General features: G+C 37.8%; 1 protein-coding gene across 3 annotated transcripts in view; it reads left to right on the top strand.

The window, feature by feature from the left end:
- Positions 1 to 22,302, top strand: part of Pik3cb (phosphatidylinositol-4,5-bisphosphate 3-kinase catalytic subunit beta) — a 149,219-nt gene that overhangs the window by 44,663 nt on the left and 82,254 nt on the right. For all 3 annotated transcript variants that reach the window (XM_063249082.1, XM_063249080.1, XM_063249081.1), the window contains exons 3-4: positions 18,156 to 18,342; positions 20,278 to 20,503. In XM_063249082.1, coding sequence (XP_063105152.1) covers positions 18,190 to 18,342; positions 20,278 to 20,503 — 379 coding nt within the window. In that variant the 5' untranslated portion in view covers positions 18,156 to 18,189. The remainder of the gene's footprint in view (positions 1 to 18,155; positions 18,343 to 20,277; positions 20,504 to 22,302) is intronic.

Genomic DNA, 22,302 nt, shown 5'->3' with positions numbered 1-22,302 from the left:
ATTTTGGCTACTTATAGGAACCCTGTAAAGTGGAATCATACAATATTTGTTTTTTTTTTCCAGTGTTTTTCTCTTGTGTTATTTTTCAGGTTTTGTTTATATTGTAGCACGTATTAGAATTTCATTCTTTTTAAGACTGAACATAGGCAGGTGTGGTGGCATATGCCTGTAATCCCAGCATGGGAGATGAAGGCAGTAGGATTGCTGCTAATTTGAGGCCAGTGTTGGCTATATACTGTGTGAATTCAAGACCATCCTGAAGTGTATACTGAGACTTTGTCTCAGATATAAGACAACTAAAGTATCCTATATGAAGAAAGCAGGTCAGGGTCCAAGCATATAAACTAGTAGGGACAGCATACAAACTCAGCCAGTCTGACTTAGTCACTCTGGCCACCTCCCCCACTCCAAGTCTCTGTCTCAAAAAAAAAAAAAAAAAAAAAAAGGCTAAATAATTTTATCTATGTACAATGTTTTGTTTATATGTTTACTTCTGTTATGTGTGTTTGTGTGTGTAGCGGGGTACTGGGGATTGATAGGGTTTTGCAATAAGCCACGCCTTTCAGTTCTCTTTTGTGTGATAGCTTGAGACAGAGTTTCCTTAAGTTGCCCAGCCTGGGCTTGAACTTGTGAGGCTTCTCAGCTATGTGGAAGGTATACAGTTCAGGCCCAGCATTCTGTTTATGTCTTGATTTATATTGTTCCTGCTTTTTGAACATTGTGAACAGTGCTCTTTGAACATAGATTTACAAGTACATGGTTATATGCTTACTTTTAATTCCTTGGGTTATACCAGAAAGTATAATTGCTGGATCATAAGAGTAATCTGAGTTTATTTATTTTTAACTTTTAACTTTATTTTTGCGTGCTGAGAATTAAACCTAGGACCTTGCATGCTAGGCAACCACTCTATTACTGAGATGTGCATATCCTCTGTGTTTCATGTTTTGAAGAACAATTACACTGTTCTCCCTAATAGCTGTACCATTTTACATTGCCATCAGCAGCATCCAAGGATTTCAATTTCTCCCTGTTGGATTTGCAGTGATTTGTGACTTTGAATACTGGAATGCTTTAAGTATATTTTCTTTCTTCCTTCCTTCCTTTTCTTCCTTCCTTTCCTGCCCTTCCTTCCCATCTGTCCTTCCTTCCTTTTTTTTTTTGTTTTTGTTTTTGAGGTAGGATTAAACTATATGGTTCAGGCTGGTCTTGACTCACTTTGTATTTTAGGCTGGCCTTGAACTCCTGAGTGCTGGGATTATAGGCGTGAGCCACCACGCCCGGCTGATACATTATTTCTTTAAAAGGATTTTTATCATAGACTGTTTTCTAAAAGTTTTAAAATACAGACCCTTAGTCTGTGCTACAGGTTAGAACTAGTAAACAAAATTGTCTCACAGTTGTTTTACTGAGCAATTCTTACAGAAATTTAAAAGATGTGGGCCTTAAAAAGAATGCTTTTGCCAAGTACTGTGGCAGCGTGGCATATGTCTGTAATCCCAGCTATTTGGAAAGTGAGGCATGGGAGACTCAAATCAGAGGCCAGGCTGAGCAGCTTAGGGAAACACTGTCTCAAACTGAATTAAAAGGGGTTGATTTGTAGCTCAGTGGTAAAGCTGTTGCTTAACATGTATAAGGCTCAAACAACCTGGGCACACTCACTGTACACTTACACACACACACACCTCAAAAAAAATTGCCAGAAAGCTGTGATTTTATTTAGTTTAGTTTAGTATAAATTGTAGTTGATCCCCCCCCCCCAAATCCATTTTATTTCATGGAGAAAAAGAAGAAAAACTACAGCAAAATTTCAAAGCATGTCAGTCAGGGGCAACAGTGGTCCATACACTGTGCCTTGTCATCCCCAAATCATTCACCCAGAGCACAAGACATCTACATTCAGTTGTCCGACCAATAACAGCACAAATCTTTGAAATCAACTCAAAGAAATCAGTAGTATAACAAAACACCCCAAAACTTAGTGGAAAAAGGCCTTCATTTTATTATACTTTTGACTCAGAGATCAGCCGGGTCAACTTGTCTTTGGCCCATGACATTAGGGTTTAGATGGAGAAAGTCAGTCTGATAGATGGAGCTGTTGAAGTCTGCCTTACTCGGAAGGCTGGTGATTAGTGCTAGCAGCCACTGGGGTTGATCAGCATACCCTCATGAACTTCCCATGTATACTGAGCTCCTTCTCTTAAATGGCAGTCTCCTCAGAGTGAGCATCATCATAAGCAAAGATCTTAAGAGACAGCACCTGGAAGCTATTGCTCCTTGGCCCTTGGCCTGGGAATTGGTAGATCATTCTTTCTGCTATATTCAATTGGTCAAGCAATGATAGAGCACAGCCTCCTAGAAGGGGAACATGCCCCTTAACCACATTTGGAGGAATGTGGGTGAGCTTTTGGGGTGTGTTTTGAAGTCATCACAGGTCATGACAGCAGAACACTTTACTGTGTTTCTACAAGTCATTGTTCTTTTCTTTTCTTTGAGAGAGGGTCTCACTATGTAATTTAATCTAGTCTTGAACTCACTACTTAAAGCACACTGGTTTGAACTTGTGGCAGTCCTTCTGCCTCACCCTCCAAAGTGCTGAGATTACAGGCATATGCCACCATGCCCAGCTGTGGTGTCAGTTTTAAAGCTGAAAAGTAAAGTGAAGAGAACCTTTAACAGTGGCTCTCAAAAAACAAAACAAAACAAAACAAAAACCAGAAAGTGTAGGTTCATCTTAATGGCCATATCAAATCATGAAAAGTCTTTTAAAATCTTCTATATATTATACACTGTTATAGTAGTGGTAGGAAGTAGATACTAATGCCATTTTGCATTTTATTTGCCTTTTTAGTAATTCATTTGTGAAAGTCAGCATTGTGGGTGGTATGAGTAAATCAAATGGAAGCCTCCTTAATAAAGCAATGTTTGAACAGCGGTATGCTAAGAAGAGAAAAAAGAAAAAAAATTCTTTTTTGGAGACAGGGTCTTAGTATATAGTTCATGCTGGCCTTGAACTCACTGTGTAGCTCAGGCTGGCCTTGAACTCATGAATCCGCCTGTCGCAGCCTCCTGAGTGCTGCTGAGATTACAGGCCTGCGGCACTATCCCCCGTAGTTACTCTTTTTGAAAGGGGTCACATTTGAGATCTTTGGAACAAAAGTTATGATTTTGTTACATAAGTGTAGGGCATTGCACTAAGTTAAAACACAAGATATTGTTCAGAAGCTCTATTTAGAATGTAAACATAAAGATTTCAGATCTTGACACACATCTGTAATCCCAGCACCTCTGGGAGGCTGAGGCAAAAAGATTGCAAGTTTGAGCCTAGTCCGCACAACTGATTTAATGAGACCCTGTCTAAGAATAAAAAAGTACAAAGTGTGCTCTAGCTCAGTGTGAAAGCCTTGGGTTTAGTCCTTAATACATCCTCAACCTTGGCTCACTGGGGACCAAATTTCCACAACTCGTGAACTTTTGGGGTACAAACTACACCCAAAGCATTGCAGTAAAATAATCTGACTGCCATCCTGCCTCATGAAATTGAAGCAGGTGTTCATTGAATAGCTCTCTTTGTCAGTGTTCCATCATTTTTGTAGTTGAGACTCTGGGAGGCAAAGGTGGAAAACACTGCAGTCTGTCATTAAACCTTCATCGTCTTCATGTCTCGTTCTCCTCAGCAGTCCTAAGAGAGCAACACCCGCATGCAACACATGAGCATGTCTCCTTTTCATCTCTCTCAGCAGACCTAAGCACGCGGGTTAGGCTGGAGGAGCAAACTGCTTGGCGTTTTATTTTTGAAATGCCCCCAACCTGCGTGTGGTACGTATTAAGCAGAATGAGTACTTAGTAAATATTCATCAACTTGAAGACCAGTCACTTTTTCTCTTTGTTCCTCTGCAGTTTTTCTCTCCTTCATCTGTCAGGGCATAGCACTAAGGTGATGCTATCAGCTTGACTCTTCTGGCTTCCTGGGTTTGTCCTCTAGGTAGAATAGACAGTGAAAAAAGACAAGGCACCACTGAGAAATCTCTTCAATTTTCCAAGGCTGTGTTGTGGCCCCTCCCCATGTTAGTAGCAAGCTACTCATAGAAGCAATTTGTCATTCATGGCTGGATAGCCGAGCAGGAATGTTGCTCTCCAAGGAAAATATTTAAAACAGACATGCAAACAATAAAATAGTTCCACAGACCAATCTTAAATCAATGTGCAGAGAAGTAATCTTAAAATGGCTTGGGAGAAATGCCAGGCTTTCCAGGATGCTCTTTTAGTTTTGATGTTTTATAACTTACTTTCACAGTGACAACAGACAGAAATAACTGGCAGGTTCAGAGCCGGGAGTAGTGCTTTTTCTACAGCTGTAAGCTATTTAAAATTCTTCTCATGTTACTGTTTGTTATCCAGATGGCTTTTTGGCACTAGTTCAGTTCCTCGATGTGAGGGCTGTTGGTTACTCACCACCACCCCATACACTTGTGTAGTTTGCCTTATGACTCACTGTCACAGCACTTACATGTGGGTGCCCTGTGCTACACACAGTCGTTCCTGATTGCCATGATACCACTTATAAAAGAACACAGATAATTGGGAAGAAGATTTATTGAAATTTAAATAATATAACCTCAGAGTCTATTGGGCCTGTTGCCACTGGATTAAGAAACAGAAGCATTCAAGACAATGAGACCTTTGTCTTAAATATGTATCTGGTACAAAAGTGTGTCCAGTGAACCAGAATTACTTGGATATTTGCTTCAGTCCCATATTGTTACCTAAGTAGTTGAAAAGAAAGAAAGGAAAAAGAAAGAAAGGATTTATGATAAAAGTCAGGCTGGTGATGGGCAGTTGAGGGGCTGTGGCTGTCTGGAAGAGAAATCAGGGAGTGTCTGAGGCACTGGTAGTGTTCTGTTCCTTTAGTTTGCAGCAGGTAGTCTTTGCTTTACAGTGATTCATTGAACTATACAGTCACATGTTGAAAATTTATATGTTTATACATTATTTTAAACATTTAAGTTTTTAGACCAAAATGTATAAAATAAGGAGAATTCTTTCAGTTATATTTTCAAAGCCTAGAGAAGGCCATTTATGTACTTAGATATTAGTAGGAAGTCTTTGTCTTACTTAGTAATTTGTAAATTTTTTTCTTTAACCAATACACAAAAAATATAAAATGTGCATATTAATGGAGTTCCGTAAGCTCTTGATGCATATACAATGTTTCAGACATGTTAGCATATTTATCTCCTGAAAATTTGTCATTTCTTCATGGTGAAAATTTTGCAAGATACTTTCTTTTACTTTCATAAAACATACAGTATATTAGTTTTTATCTGTCCTCATGTTGTCCAGTAGTACCCCAGAGCTCTGTTATTATTTATTTATTTAGTCCCCCCTCCTCCTTTTTTCCTTTGTTTTTGCTTTTGTTTTTTCAAGCAGGGTTTTGCTGTATAATTGAGGCTGGTTTTGAACTGTTGGTAATCCTCCTGTCTCAGCCTCACAAGTGCTGGGAGTGTTGGGGTTACAGGTGTTTCCTACCATGCCAGGCAGGACATGCCTTTCTTGGAAATATGTGTTCACTTGTAATAATTGTTCATGTTTTGTGATAAGCATGAAAGAACACTTAGAAAAAAAGGCTGACTGAAAAGTAGAACTCTGAAAAGATTTGTTAGCATTATTAGTAAAAATATTTGAAGCAAGACTATTTTTTTTTTTTTTTTGGTTCCAGGGATCAAACTCTTGACCTCGCACTTGCCAGGCAGGCATTTATGTTACTAAGCTAAAATCCCTGGCCTGTGGCAAGACTAATTTAAAATGGAATATTTCAGAGCCTGTGTATTTTAGAATCATTAAGTCTTATGACATAACTTTTAAAAAAAGTCATTGGGAAGACAGGAGTGACATTCTCTGGTGTCTTTTGCTTAAGTAGATTTGTATGGGGTTCAAGACTATTACTCATTCAGTGATTATCAGTGAAAGAAAAAAAGGATGTGGAATAAAAGCCTATTTTATAGAGCTCCTTGCTATCTGAGCTTCCTGTTTAAGATTTATCGGATTTCCAGACCTCTCGCAAAGCAGAGACTGTTGCTCTGGGTGACCTTCAAGATGGAATCTAGGGGCTGGGAGATAGGGCTCAGTGGCACAACATCTGCCTGGCAAGCACAGAGTTTTGAGTTCCATTGGTGGTAGCCCCCAAAGATGGAATGTTGAATGAAAACCATCTAGGGGAATCTAATTTTAGACAAATTGGTTTGGTATCCATAGACTGGATTAACTCAGGCCTTTGGGATTACCTTGACCAAGTGATTTTGGAGAAGACTAATTCCTTACATATAAAAGTCCTCAACAGAGAAAGACACATTACTATTTAGAAGTAAAAAACTTCTGGGATAGGGTTGTAGTTCAATGGTTCAACCCTAAGCCCTGTAAGGAAGATGAAAGGAAGGAAAGGAGGGAGGAAGGAAGGGAAAAAACACTGACACTATACAGGCAATAAATAAAAACTTTAATTTTATAAGCAGCAGAGTAATGTGCATTAGCTCAAAAGTTAGATAATTGACTAAGATTAGGAAATTCTAATATAGCCCTCTTAGTAAGTCCTAGAGTTAGAATATAAATTGCTACAACCTTTCTAGAAGGTGCTTGTCAAGAAAGTTTGACAAAATAACACTTGTCTGGGGGCTGGGGGTTTAGCTCAGCGGCCTAAGCGCCTGCCCTGCAAGCAGGCAGTTGTGAGTTCGATCCCTGATACCGATAAAAACGAAAAAGGACCCCCCCCCCCAAAAAAAATAACACTTGTCTTAGTTACTTTTTTCTTCTCTGAGATAGAATACTGGACACATGCAACTCTAAGAGGAAAGGTTTGTTTGGCTCACAGTTATAAATGGTTTTAGCCCCTAGGTGGCTGACTCCTGGGGCTGGGCGATGGCAGAGGAGGAAGAGCTGGTGATTTAAGGAAATAGAGAGATCAGGGGAGGTAAGAGGGAGTTAAACCCTTTCAGGCTGTGCTCCCGGGGACCTGCCACTTCTGACCTGGCTTCACCTCCAAGTCACATTTAGTTATAAACTCATCTGTGGCCTATTCCACTGATGAGTATCTCCTCCACATTCCAGTCACTTCTCCAAAAGCCCCACCTCTGAGCAGGCAAGGCTTTGAGGGGGTACTTGGTTTCTTTTCTCATTACTCAGGAAAAATACCTGACACCTAGAGTTAAAGAGGCAAAGGTTTAGGGGCTGGGGATTTAGCTCAGCAGCATAAGCGCCAGCCTTGCAAGCAGGCAGTCGTGAGTTTGATCCCCGGTACCGATAAAAAGGAAAAAGACCAAAAAAAAAAAAAAAAAAAAAAAAGGCAAAGGTTTATTTAGCTTACAGAAGTTTCAGTTCATAATTGCTTGGGTCAAAGGCAGAGTGACACGTGGCAGAGGGGCAACAATTCATGGTGGCAGAGGACAGCAAAAGCAAGAAGAAAGAGACAAACCTCTTTCTGTCCCTTATATTGTGTGCAGGCTGCCTGCCCTAGGGTGAGTGTAACACTCACACCCTTAATCCTAGCATTGGACCATGAATCAGTCACAAACTAGATTCAGTGGCCTCCTACAAGACTGCACCCCGAGACTGCATGAGGCTTTAGGGAGTCATCAAGATGTAAACCACAACACCATTAAACACCACTAGAGATTCTAAACCCCATTGGATACAAGGCCCATTTTAGTATCATGTTTTGTGATTTTCATTTTACTTTATGAAATGAAACTTACAGAAGTGTAGTCTACCAATAAATGCAATTAATAATTACCTGAGGACTAATATTAATATAAACTGTTTCTAATATAAAGGAAGTTTTTGTATGTTTGTTTTGCTTTTTGAGACAGTTTTTCTGTGCAGCTCAGGTGGCCTTTAAGTCACTATATAACCCAGGCTGGCCTCAAACTCATGGCAGCGCTGCGTGAGCCTCCTGAGTGCTGCAAGTGCTGCTTCAGCAGTTCCGAGCTGCAGGCCTTTGAACTGTTCTTGAGCCATTCATCCTAAATAAATGATGTAACAGCAAAAACAGTACAGATAAATGTTTAACAAAAGTATAACAGAAATGAAATAAAAATACCTTTGCCAAGACTCACAGCATCAAATTAAGTGTTACCCATAGAAGTTAACAAAACAGCATAGCCCTCCCTGCAAGAGCAGAAATGCTGTGTGAGATTTCTGTAGAAACTGAGATTAACTTGGGAAATATTTATATAATCAAATCACTTGATAAGCGGCTGGTGGTTACGTTTTGAGAAATAGTGCTCTGACTTTTTTCACACCTAGAAATCAGGGCTGATGATTGTATTCTGTGAATAAGAGACAGGAAAGAAATAGGTCATACTAATATCCCTTAGGTAAACTAATACTAATCTTCATTTATTGAGTTCTATTCAAATGTCAAATGCTATATGAAAGATGCTGTTATTATGCTGTTTTGTATAATCTTTACACTAACTCAAGGTGGTTTATTTTTAATATATTATTGAACTGAAGCTCAGAGATTTTAAGAAATTTTAAGCTCAGACTGTATAATCTAAACTGCTACACAAAGCATGTAGCAGTATTATCACCAGCACTTGGGAGGCTGAGGCAGGAGAATCACTGCAAGGTCAAGATCATTCTAGGGTACAAAATGAGTTCAAGGCCAGCCCCTGTACTGCATAACAAAATCCTGTCTCAAAAAAAGGACAAGAAAGTATCAAAAGGATCTAGCCCAATATTAATGAGTCTTGTACCACATTAAAAGAGATAATTATAGAATAAAAATTTAAAATACATACTTGATGACTCCTATAAAATTAAACTTTTTTTTTCCTTTTTGTCTTTGAGGCAAGGTTTCATTATGCAGTTCACGATGGCCTTGAACTCACTTTGTCCTGTCTCAGCCTCTAATGTGCTGGGATTACAGGCATGTGCCACCACTCCCAGTCAGTGTTATACTTTTTAACTATTCATAAGTAGAAGGAATAATATTTACCTAGTGGGTGTTTTTTAAATCTGAGATAAATCCTTTATTAATTTGAAATATTTTTTATTTTTTGAGACATGTTCTCACTGTGTGGTTCATGCTGATCTTGAACTTACTATGATCTTTGAACTACACTATGTAGTGTAGGCTGACCTCTAACTCACAGTGATCTTCCTGCCTCAGCCACCTTCCTGAGTGCTGGAGTTATAGACATGTGCTGCCACACCTGGCCTAAAGTTTATTTTATATTTTTTCTTTTTCTTTTTTTAAAAGATGACCATCTTTTTTTCACTGCAATAAAAATTTAAGTAATAAATATTTTTTATTTAAATTTATATTTTAATATTACAGGGAGATTATTTTGATGGGCTACAACTTTTCATGCATTACAAGTAGCTAATTGGCAAAAGTCTTTAAAAACAGGAATTCCTTTAGCAGGAGGAGAGTTAATGTTGTCTGTTTACGGTAGTACAGAAGTCATTCTATTAAATATATGTTATGATTTTAAAAATAAACACTGAAATCTCGTTTATAATTTTAAAACTTCTTTTATAGAGGCATTTTGAATATTAATATATAATACTACATAGTCTGTATGTAGTAGCTGTGGGCTACACATAGTTGAAACCAGCTTAAACCACACAGTGAGTCTCCTTTTAAAACAAAACAAAACACAACAAAAAATACAACATGCTGGGTGTGGTGTTGCATGCCTATAATCCCAGCACTGGGTAGGCTGAGGCAGTGGGATCTCCACAAGTTCAAGGCCAGCCTGAACTACATAGAGTCTCAAAAAAGAAAAACAACCCCCCCCCCAAACTGCTAATGAAGCAACAAACTAACTGAAGAACATAGACAGATTAAAGATTAGCTAAACTCTTTTTGAGTCCTTCCTTTGGACCCAAAATACCAGAATAATAGAGCTTTACTGTATGCCCTCATTAAGGATACCCTGAAAAAGGTTACTTTTAGTTTTTAACTATATTAGTCCTTCCCTCCAGTCTTGGTTTCTTTGTATTTGGTTGTATTTGTATTTTTTATATACTGGAATTAATTAATTGGCAGTGTTGAAGGTTAAACCCAGGGTCTGTGCCCTGAGCTACAATTCCAACTTTTTGTTTTGAGATGGACTGTTGTGAAATTGCCTAGGGTGGATTTGAATTTACAATCCTTGTGCCTCAGCCTCTCAGAATGCTGGGATTATAGAAATAACCACAGCTGACTCTTTGAGACAGGGTCTCACTAAATTGCTCAGGTTAGCCTAAAATTTGTATTCTCTTGTCTCAGCTTACTAAATTTCTTAAATTCTAGATATATGCTATGGATTTGGAATCACTTTTAGTATTTAAAGCTTTTCCTTGTAGAATCTTCTAGGGACAAGAAAAGAAGGGAGGGAAAAAAGTGAAAAGAAAAGTTTTATAAATAAATAGAAGGAGGGTTGGAGGGGAAGGGGAGTGGCATGGAAAAAAGAAGGAAGATGTATCATGTAAGGTACAAATTTCCTACATGAATGTTATGTGTATCTAAAATGTACCAGTAACATTTTTTTTTGTTTGTTTGTTTTTTTCCTTTTTATCGGTACCGGGGATCAAACTCATGACTGCCTGCTTGCAAGGCAGGTGCTTATGCCTCTGAGCTAAATCCCCAGCCCCTCGTTTTCATAGTTTTAAAAACTCTTCCCATTCTTAGTCTTTGTTTAATGTTTTGCTTTCATGCTCAAACAAAAGAATGGTTTTAGACTGCTCTTTCAAAGATAGGTAACATTTTGAAGTACATTTCTGTTAAAGAAGAAAAAAAGCAAAAAAAAGAAAGCATGCTAATTGCTTAAATTAAATTAATGTATATTTAATTTGTTTAGACTTTAGTTTTTATTTTGTTTTCTTCCTTGCTCCTTGCCCCATCCCTCTGGGCACATTTAATTCCACTGTTTGTTTTTTGAGACAGTGCCTCACTATATCAGCCAGACAGGCCTCCAGTTTGCAGCAGTCCTCCCAGGTGCTGGGATAACAGGAGCGCACCACGACACCGGCTTGGGCTTTAGTTTTTCTTACCGTTAAAATGCTCTAAGACATCTCCCAACCTGAAACTCATAGACTAGAGTCATGTGTGTATGCAGCATCCTTGTGAAGTAAGGGTGAATAAGAGAAATAAGAAACAAAAACTTTTCCCCGGTTTAGTAACAGTAATTTATTTTCTTAAAAAATATCTCTGCAGATGTTTATTCTCTTACCAGTTGATCTGTTGCCTCATTTATTCAGCAGTTGTGTCACACCTTTAGGTCTGACGAAGGACATGTTTTTAAATTTATTGAGAGAGAGAGAGAGAGAGAGAGAGAGAATATGTGTGTGTGTTTGTGTAGTGTTGTACTGGGGATGGAAACCAGGGCCTGCAAATGCTAGGCAAACACAAACCCAGACATGATATTTTAATTGTGGCACGGCACATTTTATACTATATATCTATATCTATATCTATATCTATATCTATATCTATATCTGTAGTCTTTTTGAGACAGGGTCTCGCTATGCAGTTCAGACTGGTTTTGAGCTCACTTCATATCCCAGGCTGAATTCACAACAATCCTCCTGCCTCAGCCTCCCAAGTGCTACAATTACAGGTGTGAGTCACTACACCTGGCTCAATATATATTTTAAAAGGTTGTGCATCCTACAAGGCATTCTGTAGTTTTAGTCAGACTGACCCATCAATAGATTTGTTTACTAAAATTCTTAAAAACATAAAAGAGCTAGTTATACTGGATTTTAACATTTTGAGATCAGTTTCATGGCTCGGTTTTTCCCTCTATTCAGAGCTTCTTATATACAGTGCGTTTTCAAGAATTAGAGATAGCGGGTCATGGTGGCACATGACTATAACCACAGCACCAGGAAGGCTGAGGCAGCAGGATCACCAGGAGTTCAAGGCCCATCTGAACTACACAGTGAGACCCTCCCCCACCTCAAAAACATTAGTCAAAGGTAGCACAGGCAAACAAAATGGAACTGTACAGTGCACTGGGGTTAGGTAGCTCACTGATGAGCTAGCATGTGTGAAGCCTGGGTTCTATCCCCATCACCACAAGGAAAAATATATAGCAAGTAAAATACTCATTACTGTTTTACATATAGGCTGCAGATAAATCTGGATAACAGGTGTATGGCTCCATGCCTGGCTTGAACTAAGGATTGTTTTTGTTTGTGTCTAGTTTTTGGTGCTTTGAGACAGGTCTTGTTATACAGTTTAGGCTGGCCTTAAACACAGTAAGTAGCCCAGGCTGGTCTCAGACTTGCAGTGATCCTCCTGACTCAGCCTCCACAGTGCTGAAGTTACAGAGGTGTGCTACCATGCCTGACTTGAACAAAGTATGTTGAATAATTTAGAGAGGGAGACTAGAAGGGGCTCAGTTGTGATTTGTTATTGTAATTTATTTTTATTATAATCATTTATCTCAAAATCCTTTAGTCTGCCTTAGTGCTTTTTCCTCTAATAGCCCAGAAGTTTAGAAATTTCATATCTGGGAAATTGATGCTGTGGGGTGGAAGTGGTATGGTGATAAGGTACCCTCGCCTCTGAAAAGAAGCTTCTGTGAACTTTATACTTTAGGATGCTCTGCCGCACCCCCCTCCCCCCTCCATTGTTTTAGACATGGTCTTGGTGTATAGTACAGGCTGGCTTTGAATTCACTGCATAGCCTAGACTGGCCTTGAACTCACAATCTTCCTGCTGCAGGTTTGTGGGTGCTGGGATGGTGGGCTACCATATAGGGCTTCCAGAGGTGGTTTTTTGTTTCTGTTGTTATTCATTGAGTGATTTTGTTTCAGTTGAGTCTTGTTGAAGCCAGGCATAGTGGTACACATTTGTAATCCCAGAACTCTGGGAAGTTGAGGCAATTGGATCACAAGTTTGAATTTACCCACCCTGTGACACCCTGTCTCAAAAACAAAAGGTTGCATATATGTAGCTCAGTGTGAAGGTTCTGTTTTCATTCCCAGTCTTCTGTAAGGAGGGAAAAAAAAATCTATGTTGAAGAAACCAGTGGCATGTACAGGTCTATCATGATTGCTACTCTGTGACAGATGGATGATGTTTCATAGTCTTAAACTTTTGCTAGTTTTATTTTTTCTATCTGCTTTTGTTGACAACTCTTGATGAAGATGCAGTACACAGTACAGTACTTGCTGTAACTTGTTCGGGAGCTAGCTTGATTCTGTCTTTACTGCATTTGACTGTAAGCAAAACATGGTCTTTAATTTGACGGGTCATATTTTCATTCAGCAGATATTTACTGACTGACTATTACTTACAAGTCAGAAGCTCCTTCATCAAGAACAGTGTACAAAGAAAGGATGCTCTGAAGTGATTTGCCTTGTTAGAACTAATGAGTGACATTTGTGGTGACTTTGTTCATTATTATGAATGTTTATCAATTGAAGAGTTTCTAAATATATAGAGACCTCTCTGTATGCACTAGTAAGACACAGTAGTTTAAAAAACACGACCTTCAAGTCCCAGGACACCTCCCTCTCAGTCGTGGTCTGAACCTTTGGGGGAACTTAAAAATCTTTTTTCGTCTTTTTTTAAAAGATTGGTCATACAGTAATCCCCTTAATAGGGGATTCATTTTGGCAGATTCATATCTAAACAACATACTTTGATCATTTTCACTGCCACCACCATCCCCTATTACTTCTCTTGCATTGTTCTCCCTAGTTTTACATTTGGTGGGGGGTTAATGTGTGTATTTTGCTCTGATCCATCCCCCATTACCCACCTTTCATTTCCTCCACCTTCCTCTTACCCCTTTCAGTTTGTCCAATGATAGTCTCTCTTACTTCCTTGTCATCTCTTTTAGATTCTACGTGTTAAAGAGACGTGTGGAAGTTAACCATTTTGATTCTGTTTTATTATGCTGAAAGTGATGGTCTTCAGATCCATGTTTTCCTGCAGTTGATAGAATTTTGTTCTTCCATGTAGCTAAGTAATACATTTTCTTTATCCACCCATCTGTTACCGGGCATCATTGCTGGTTCTTTATCTTTGTTGTTATGCACTGTGTTGCAAAAGACATGGGTTTGCAAGCATTCCTGTATTATACTGATTTTAATTCCTTCAGATAATGTAGCAAGAAGTAGCATAGTTGGATCATATGTTAGCTTTTTAATTTTAATTTAATTTTTTTGTTTTGTCTTTGAGACCAGGGATCTCGCTTTGTAATACAAGCTGACCTTGAATTTGTGGCAATCCTCCTGCCCCAGCATCCTCAATGCTGGAATTATGGACGGCATATGGCATCATTCCTAGCTATCTGTGTTTCGGTTTTTGAGGCTCTGTACTCACTTGCATAGTGCTTGTACTAATTACATTCTCACATGCAGTGTAGAAGTCCCCACCCCCACATCCTTGCCAACCTTTGTTTCCTGTACTCTTTAACCATTCTAACTAGAGTAATCTCAGTATAGTTTTGATTCTCATTTACTGATGACTAAAGATGTTGAACAGTTTTTTATATACTTATTGTCCATTTTGTACTTCTGTTAGGAAGCTTCATTTGCCCATTTTTTATTGGGCTATTTGGTTTTTGGTGGTATTAAGTTTCGAGTTCTTTATGTAGTTCTTTATGTAGTTTATTAATCTTCAGTGAGAAGAATAGCTAGTAAATTTTCTTTTGTTTAGTAGGCTGTCTCTTCACTGTTTCTTGCTGTGTAAGAACTTTTAAATTTTATGTAGTCAAATTTGTTGATTAGTATTATTTCCTGTGTTATTGGAGCTCTAGCTAGGAAGTCTTTGCCTGTGCCAATACTTTGAGTGTTTTCTCTGTGGTTTTTTTTTTTTTTTTTAAACAGTTTCAAAGTCTCAAGTTTTAAACTAGGTCTTGGAGCCACTTCAAAACTGAAGTTTCTACAGTCAGTGAGTGATAAGGATGAGAGATAAGGATCATCTTCTGTAAGTGAATACTTAGTTTCCCCAGCACCATCTGTTAAAAAGGCTGACTTTTCTCCAGCATGTATTTTTGGCTCCTTTGTCCAGAATCAGATGATTATAGTTGAATGGATTTGTTTCTGTGTTCTCTGTTCTGTTCCATTGGTCTATGTGTCTTTCTTTGTACCAGTTGCGTTTTTGTTACTATAGCTTTGTAGTGTAATTTGAAATTGAGTATTCTCTTGCCTCCACACTTACTCTTTTTGCTTATGATTGCTTTGACTGGTGTGGGTCTTTTGTGTTTCCATATAATTTTTTTTTCTAGTTCTGTGGAAAATAGCATTCATATTTTGATGAATCTGAATATCACTTTTGGCATTGCTATGCCCATTTTGACAATGTTAATTCTGCTACTCCATGAACACTGGATGTCTTTCCATTTTCTGAAGTCTTCAGTTTTTTTAAAGTTCTGAAATTTTTGTTATAGAAGTCATCTACCTCTGTTTTTATTTTCTATTAATTAATCAATTAGTCTTTTTGAGACCAAGTCTCATTGTACAGTTCAGGCTGGCCTTGAGGTCACTGTGTAGCCCAGACCAGTCTCAAACTTGCAACGATCCTTTTGCCTCAGCCTCCTGAGTGCTGGGGATTACAAGCATAAGCCACCATGCCCAGCTTCATCTATCTGTGTTTTATGTCAAAACTATTGTGAATGGAATTACTTTTCTGATTTCTTTCTCCGGTATCCTATTATTGGTGTATAGTAAAGCTATTGACTTTTAAAAGTTAATTTTTATTTCCTGCTAAACTGCTAAGCTCTAAAAGCTCACTGATGAGCTTTAAAAGTTTTTTTTTTTTTTTTTTTTTTGGGGGGGGGGTCTTTTTTTGAGATAGGATCTCGCTATGCAAGTTCAGGCTGGCCTTGAACCCACAGCGATCCTTCTGCCTCAGCCTTCTGAGTGCTGGGATCACAGATGTGCGCCACTGTGCCTGGCATTTCTTTTTGCATTTTGTGAGACGAAATGATTGGTGTTCCCAGTTTAGTGCTGCTAAGATTGATCAGTGGGTTCTGGTGTGTCAATAAGATACATGCATTGTAAAGTTTCTTACTGTCCTTTCATTTCAGCATTATATTTAACATCCAGGATTAATGATCAATGTTTAGACCCATTATTTCATTAGAGATTGCTAAATGATTTTCTAATTTAACACATTCCCACTGGCTGTCCCATCAAATGGCTTGTATTACCAGTATAAGTGAATGTAATCACTTTTACTGGTCTTTTTACTAATAAAATTAATACAAAATATGAAGGATCAAATCTAGTTACTTGAATTTGAATAATTATCACCCAGATATAAAATTTAATACTATTCAAACCAATTTATAAAGTATTATACTAATCAATAAATTTATTTTATTATATGAGAAGAGAATTATTTGTGTTCATGAATATTTCATCAATAATTTATTCTGTAAATTTTTTTTTTTTTTGAGATAAGGCCTTTTTGTATAATTCAGGCTGGCCTTGAAGTCACTGTGTAGTCCAGGCTGTCCTTGAACTCGTGGAGGTACTCCTGCTTCAGCCTCTGAGTGCTGGGATTACAGGAATGCAACACCACACTCAGCTTACTCTCTAAGTTTAAACGTGGAAATCTTACGATTACTTCATTGCTGGTGCATATGCTTTAACAACTGCTGTATCACAAGCTAGTTATATTATAAGTTTTATATCATTGTAGCCTTTCCTTTAAGGAACGGTAATATGATGCCCTCTGTGTGCTACATTAATGCCTTTCTTTGTATTATTATAATCAGAGACCCTCTGAAAGTGGTATAAGCTGGCCAATAGGATAGTTATGCATGTACCACCTATGGGTCAAGCTGGCGGGAATGATTCAATTCATATCACAGCTGCCTGGCGGTGGCAGTGAGACACAAATTTCAGCCTCATTGTGAACATATCCTTATATCCAAAAGAACTTATTGGGTCCTTGTATGTATTTCATTTGTTGGACTGAGGGTTTTCATCTGATGAGCATTTTTCATGTAAACACAGGTTTAGCAGTAGGAAAGCAAATGCATTTATGGCACAAGGTCTTGGGTGGTAGAGTAATGGTAAAAGCAAAGAGGAAGATGCCACATCATATCATGAAGAATGTTGTGACCTGTTTAACGGTTAGTTGTTGAACTTCCTTGACTATTATCTGGATACTTTATGTTGGAGTTTGCAGAGAAAAACTCAGTCTATGAATATAATTCTTCTTAAAAAATAGGAGAAAATGAATGGATGAGTGATTGTTAATTGACTTTTAAGGATCTTGTAATCTTTACCCTAAGTTTTTTTATTTTTATTTTTTGTCTTTTTCATTTTTATCAGTACCGGGGGATTGAACTCACTGTCTGTTTGCAAGGCAGGTGCTTATGCCGCTGAGCTAAATCCCCAGCCCCGATTTTTATTTTTTTAAGACCTGGAGACATGATATATAATGTCATTGAACTCACTACATGACCTAAGCTGGCATCAAATTCAGTGGTGATCTTGCCTCAGCCTGCTGAGTATTGAGATCATAGACATGCTCCACCATGCCAGGCTCAACATCTTTCATATGTCATACATTTATCTTGAATTTGAATGAAATATATACTAACACACATGTATACATAAAACTTATGAAATAATAACTAAAACTATATTTAAATAATTTATGACCTCAAAGCAGTTCTGCTGCCTTAGCCTCCCAAGTGCTGGATTACAGGCATGCATCACCATGCCCAGTTACTCTTGCTTTTAAAATACTATGTCATTTAATTGGCCTCCTATTAATGACTTTTAAAATCTAAATACTAGTTACAGATTGGTAGGTTTTATCTCACATATATCTATATCTATACATTTTTTTCTGAGGATGTGGTTAGTTATACAGGTAGCCTGATACTCCCCGATGTCTCTGCCTCAGCTTTCCAAATAGCTGGGAGTTCAGGATTTGCCACAGTGCCTGACTTACCCTGTCTGTCTGTGTCTGTCTGTCTTCCTTCCTTTCTTCCTTCCTTTCCTTCTTTCTTTTTTCAGGCAGTCTTGGTGTATAGCTCAGGGTGGTTTTCAGTTCACTATGTAGCCCAGGCTGGCCTCAAACTTCTCGTGATCCTCCTGCTTTATCTTCTCATTGCTGGTGTGGTACCATACCCAGCAGATTTGCCATACCTTAATATACTGTTTGATTAATGACTGTTTTACTTACTGATTTTCAGGGCCATGTGGTTATGAAGGTGCTTCAGCTTCATAATGCCTCCTGCTATGGCAGACATCCTTGACATCTGGGCAGTGGATTCACAGATAGCTTCTGATGGCTCCATATCTGTGGATTTCCTTTTGCCCACTGGGATTTATATCCAGTTGGAGGTACCTCGGGAAGCTACCATTTCTTATATTAAGCAGGTATGTTAAAAATTGAATTTCTGAAGACTTAGCTTATTTTCTATGTCGCTTGGGAAATGTCATTCTGTTATAGAACATGTTTATAGTGAAAATCATATGGCAAATTTGATACATGTCCTTTTCATGGACATACCAAATATGCTAGTCCTCACCTCCATTTTTTTGTTTTTTTTTGAGACAGGGTCTCTCTATGCAGTTCAGGCTGGCCTAGCGCTCACTTTGTAGCCTAGGCTGGTCTCGAACTTGCAATGATCCTCCTGCCTTTGCTTCCCCAGTGCTGAGATTATAGATGTGAATCCCATTTTTATGGCCTTGCGCTATATCTGACTCTGACTATTGACTTTCCTTTTGTTTTTAAATTTAAAGCTAGTAGCATCGATAGATACATATTCACAGTGCTGGACAACCATCACCACTTTCCCTTTCTGGCACTTTTCCATCATCTCAAACATGAACTATGTAACCATAACTTATTTATAGTCCAGATCCTGATGATTTGTATTTTAGTTTCTGTACCTGAATTTGCATATTGTAGGTACTTTATATAAGTAGAATCCTACAACAAAATAGCTTTCCTTTTTTTGTGTGGCTTATTTTACACAGCAGAATGTTTTTTGTCTTTCATATTGTAGCATATATCTTAATTCCATTCATTTTTAGGGCTAAGTAATATTCCATTATACATATATACTATATTTTGTTTGCCTGTGCCTCTGTTGATAAACCTTTGGGTAATTTCCAACTTTGGGGCAGTGTGAATAATGCCACTGGGAATATCAGTGTACAAATATCTGTTTGAATCCTCTCTTGCAGTTCTTTTGGGTAGAAGTGGAATTTGTTGAATTGCATGGTAGTTCTGTGCTGGTTGTTTGGTTGGTGGTTTAGTGTTATGGGACAAACCCAGAGATTCGTGTGTGTTAGGTATATGCTTTACCACCGAACTATATCCCAGACTGTCAACTTGGTCTTAAACTTATGTCATGCTGATTGCTGTGTTACCAGTGTGCACCACTGCCCCTGGCTAATTTTAAAGTGTGATGAAGTCCTGTTTACTTACTTTCATTTCTTTTGTTGGCTGAACTTTATTTCTCTTGTGTTTGTTTCGTGGTGCTAGGGATCCAATCCAGGGCCTCACTCATGCCAGGCAAGTAGTCTGCCACGGAACTTCATCCCTAGCTCTTCAGTTTGTTCTGTGTCAGAAAATGGAGGGGTTGCCACAAGTTTTACTTTAGGTGTCTTGTTCATATCTGTGAAGGTTTTTTGGGTCTTTTTGAGTCAGGGTTTTACCGTGTAGTTCAGTCTGGCCTTGCATTCATTTTATATCGCAGGCTGGCCTGGAACTCTTAGTGATTTTCCTGTCTCAACCTCCTGAGTGCTGGGATTACAGGCATGTGTGTAGTTTTCTTTTTTTTCCCCTTTCTTTATTTCTTTTTTTTTTGGATACTGTAATTTGAATTCAAGACCTCATGTTTGCCAGGCGGATGCTGTACCATTAAGCGGTATCTCCAGCCTGCTAGCTACATCCTTGACCCCTTATTGACTCTTAATCTTCATGGGGATAATTTTCTTTTAACAACTTGTTTAGAATGCACTTTTTATGTTCTATGTGGATATATTACTTTATATACAAGGTGTTATATCATATGTATGTTTGTACTTTACCATTTAAAAAAATGCTTTATTTTTATTTTTTTATCCTCCCCCCCTAGACTTTAATGTGTTTGGGATGGCTTTCCGTGGCAGAATATATATCTACTTTTTCGTAATTTTATAATATTCTGTAATTGACTTATCCAGTCTGTTACTGCTAAACACTGGGTTGTCCATATGCTTTTTTATTTTTACAAACAGTACAGCAGTGAGTATCCTTGTACAGATGTGTTTGTACAGTTAAGCCAGCATTTCCAATCCAGATCATGTGTCATTTATCTGCAGATGTTATGGAAGCAAGTTCACAATTACCCAATGTTTAACCTGCTTATGGACATTGACTCCTACATGTTTGCGTGTGTGAATCAAACTGCTGTATATGAGGAACTTGAAGATGAAACACGAAGACTTTGTGATGTCAGACCTTTTCTTCCAGTCCTCAAGTTAGTGACAAGAAGTTGTGATCCAGGGGAAAAATTGGATTCAAAAATTGGAGTCCTTATAGGAAAAGGTAGTTTAAAAATTCCTAGCACAAATTCTTAGGGTAGCTATTATAATATATGTAACATACAGTAAGTATATTCTGACGTTACTTTTCAGAGTATAGTTCATGTACTACTATCAGTTTGAGATAAGGTAAGTGCAGAATGAAGAGTAAATGTTTATAAACTCCTCTTGCAGTGTGATGTTGGCTTGTGTGTCGTATGTCTTTTTCTTCACTAATGATATATTTTTATTTTACCAAGGTATCTTCCTTTGAATTCAAAAGAAAAAAATTACTTCTTTACTGTAGATAGGTTTGTTTTGTTTTGTTTTGGGTACTGGGGTTGAACTCACACCCTCATGTTTGCCAGCCAGGCACTTATGCTGCTGACCTAAATCTCCAGCCTCCAGATAGCTTTTTTTGAGACACATCCTTAATTTTTTATGAGCTATACCTACAATATTGACCTTTTAGCTGCTTCATGTTTCCACAAAACCCATGTTTCTGATAAATTTTACTCCTTAACTGAAATTATCTTTAATTAAAAATTATTTTTGTAGAGTCAAGATGCATCATGTCTACATTCTTTTTTGCAAATTAAGTCTGTGGAAAATTGTAACAAAATTAAGGACATGAAATCTTAGGAGTCCTAATGGGCGATGGTATGTCAATATCTTGCTTTACAGAATGTGCTGACATAATGTTGGATCTAAAGGGTTATTAGAAGGAGACTTTAAAGACTTGATCTGAATAGGTACCTATACTGGTCAGGTTCACTAATGCAGGGTAACTTTGTAATACTGTCCCCTTTAAGATACCTTGTTTTGACTTGACCTATAGTAATTCAGGCTAGCCAATGATTAACTCCTTTCAAGGACCATTAGAATAAAACCTTGTTGGTTTACTACAGTATGGTGATATTTGATGACACAAAGTGTTTGATTACTTGAGAGAATGATTAGTTTATTTTGGGGATTATGTTTCCTCATTGTATATGCTTAGAATTATATATGTATTTTTCTTGCCCTTGGTAAAAACATTTCGTTCTATATTTTAGAGCTGTGACGATGTTGCGAGAATTTTAATTTTTATTCAACAAAATAAATATTTCCTTTATTAGGTTCTTTGTTTTGTATCCATCTGCCAGAATTTTTTTTTTCTTTGATTCCCATAAAAATTTTTCTACACCATATGGCTTGCGATTCGAATGATCAAGATAAAAAGTATTTTATTGCAAAAATTAAGTAGTTTACTGCTCTTAACTATCTATAGATTGTGCTTTTCAGACTATCTTGAAAAGCTGATGTTGTGATCATACACACACATTAAAAAGTTTACGTTGAGCCAGGCGTGGTATGAAAGCCTGTGATCCAATCTCCCCAAATCTCCTACCAGCGGATTGCAGTAATTGAGGCCAGCCTGGATTACACAGTGAGTTCAAAGCCAGGCTGAACTACCTAGTGAGGCCTTGTATATAAAAAGTTTTTAGGAGTTTGAATAAGTCATAGTGTTTTAAAATAAACATTTACTTTTGATACCTTACAAGTCAATTTTTACAGTCATGTATTTATTTATTATATGAATATAACCAACAGTGTGGTAAAGTCATGCCCTTTGGGAAACAGTAAACAACTATTTCAATTTAACCCCAGGAACAAGGTTACTGCCCACCCTCTACAAAGAAAACGATAGAACTTTAGGACTTGACAGTCCTGACTAGGCTGAAAATACTTTTTCCTGAAAGATTGTGTACTTGATCATTATTTTTTACTTTTGTTCCAATTAATTATTTACAGAGCTGTTGTTTAGGTTCTGATTATTCCCTG

This window comes from Cavia porcellus, unplaced genomic scaffold (genome assembly GCF_034190915.1).
Source record: "Cavia porcellus strain 051 isolate PalLab524CR breed Dunkin Hartley unplaced genomic scaffold, mCavPor4.1 scaffold_5, whole genome shotgun sequence".
Taxonomy (NCBI): domain Eukaryota; kingdom Metazoa; phylum Chordata; class Mammalia; order Rodentia; family Caviidae; genus Cavia; species Cavia porcellus.
The sequence above is the reverse complement of the archived record's forward strand: the minus strand, read 5'-3'. Positions and strand labels throughout refer to the sequence as shown.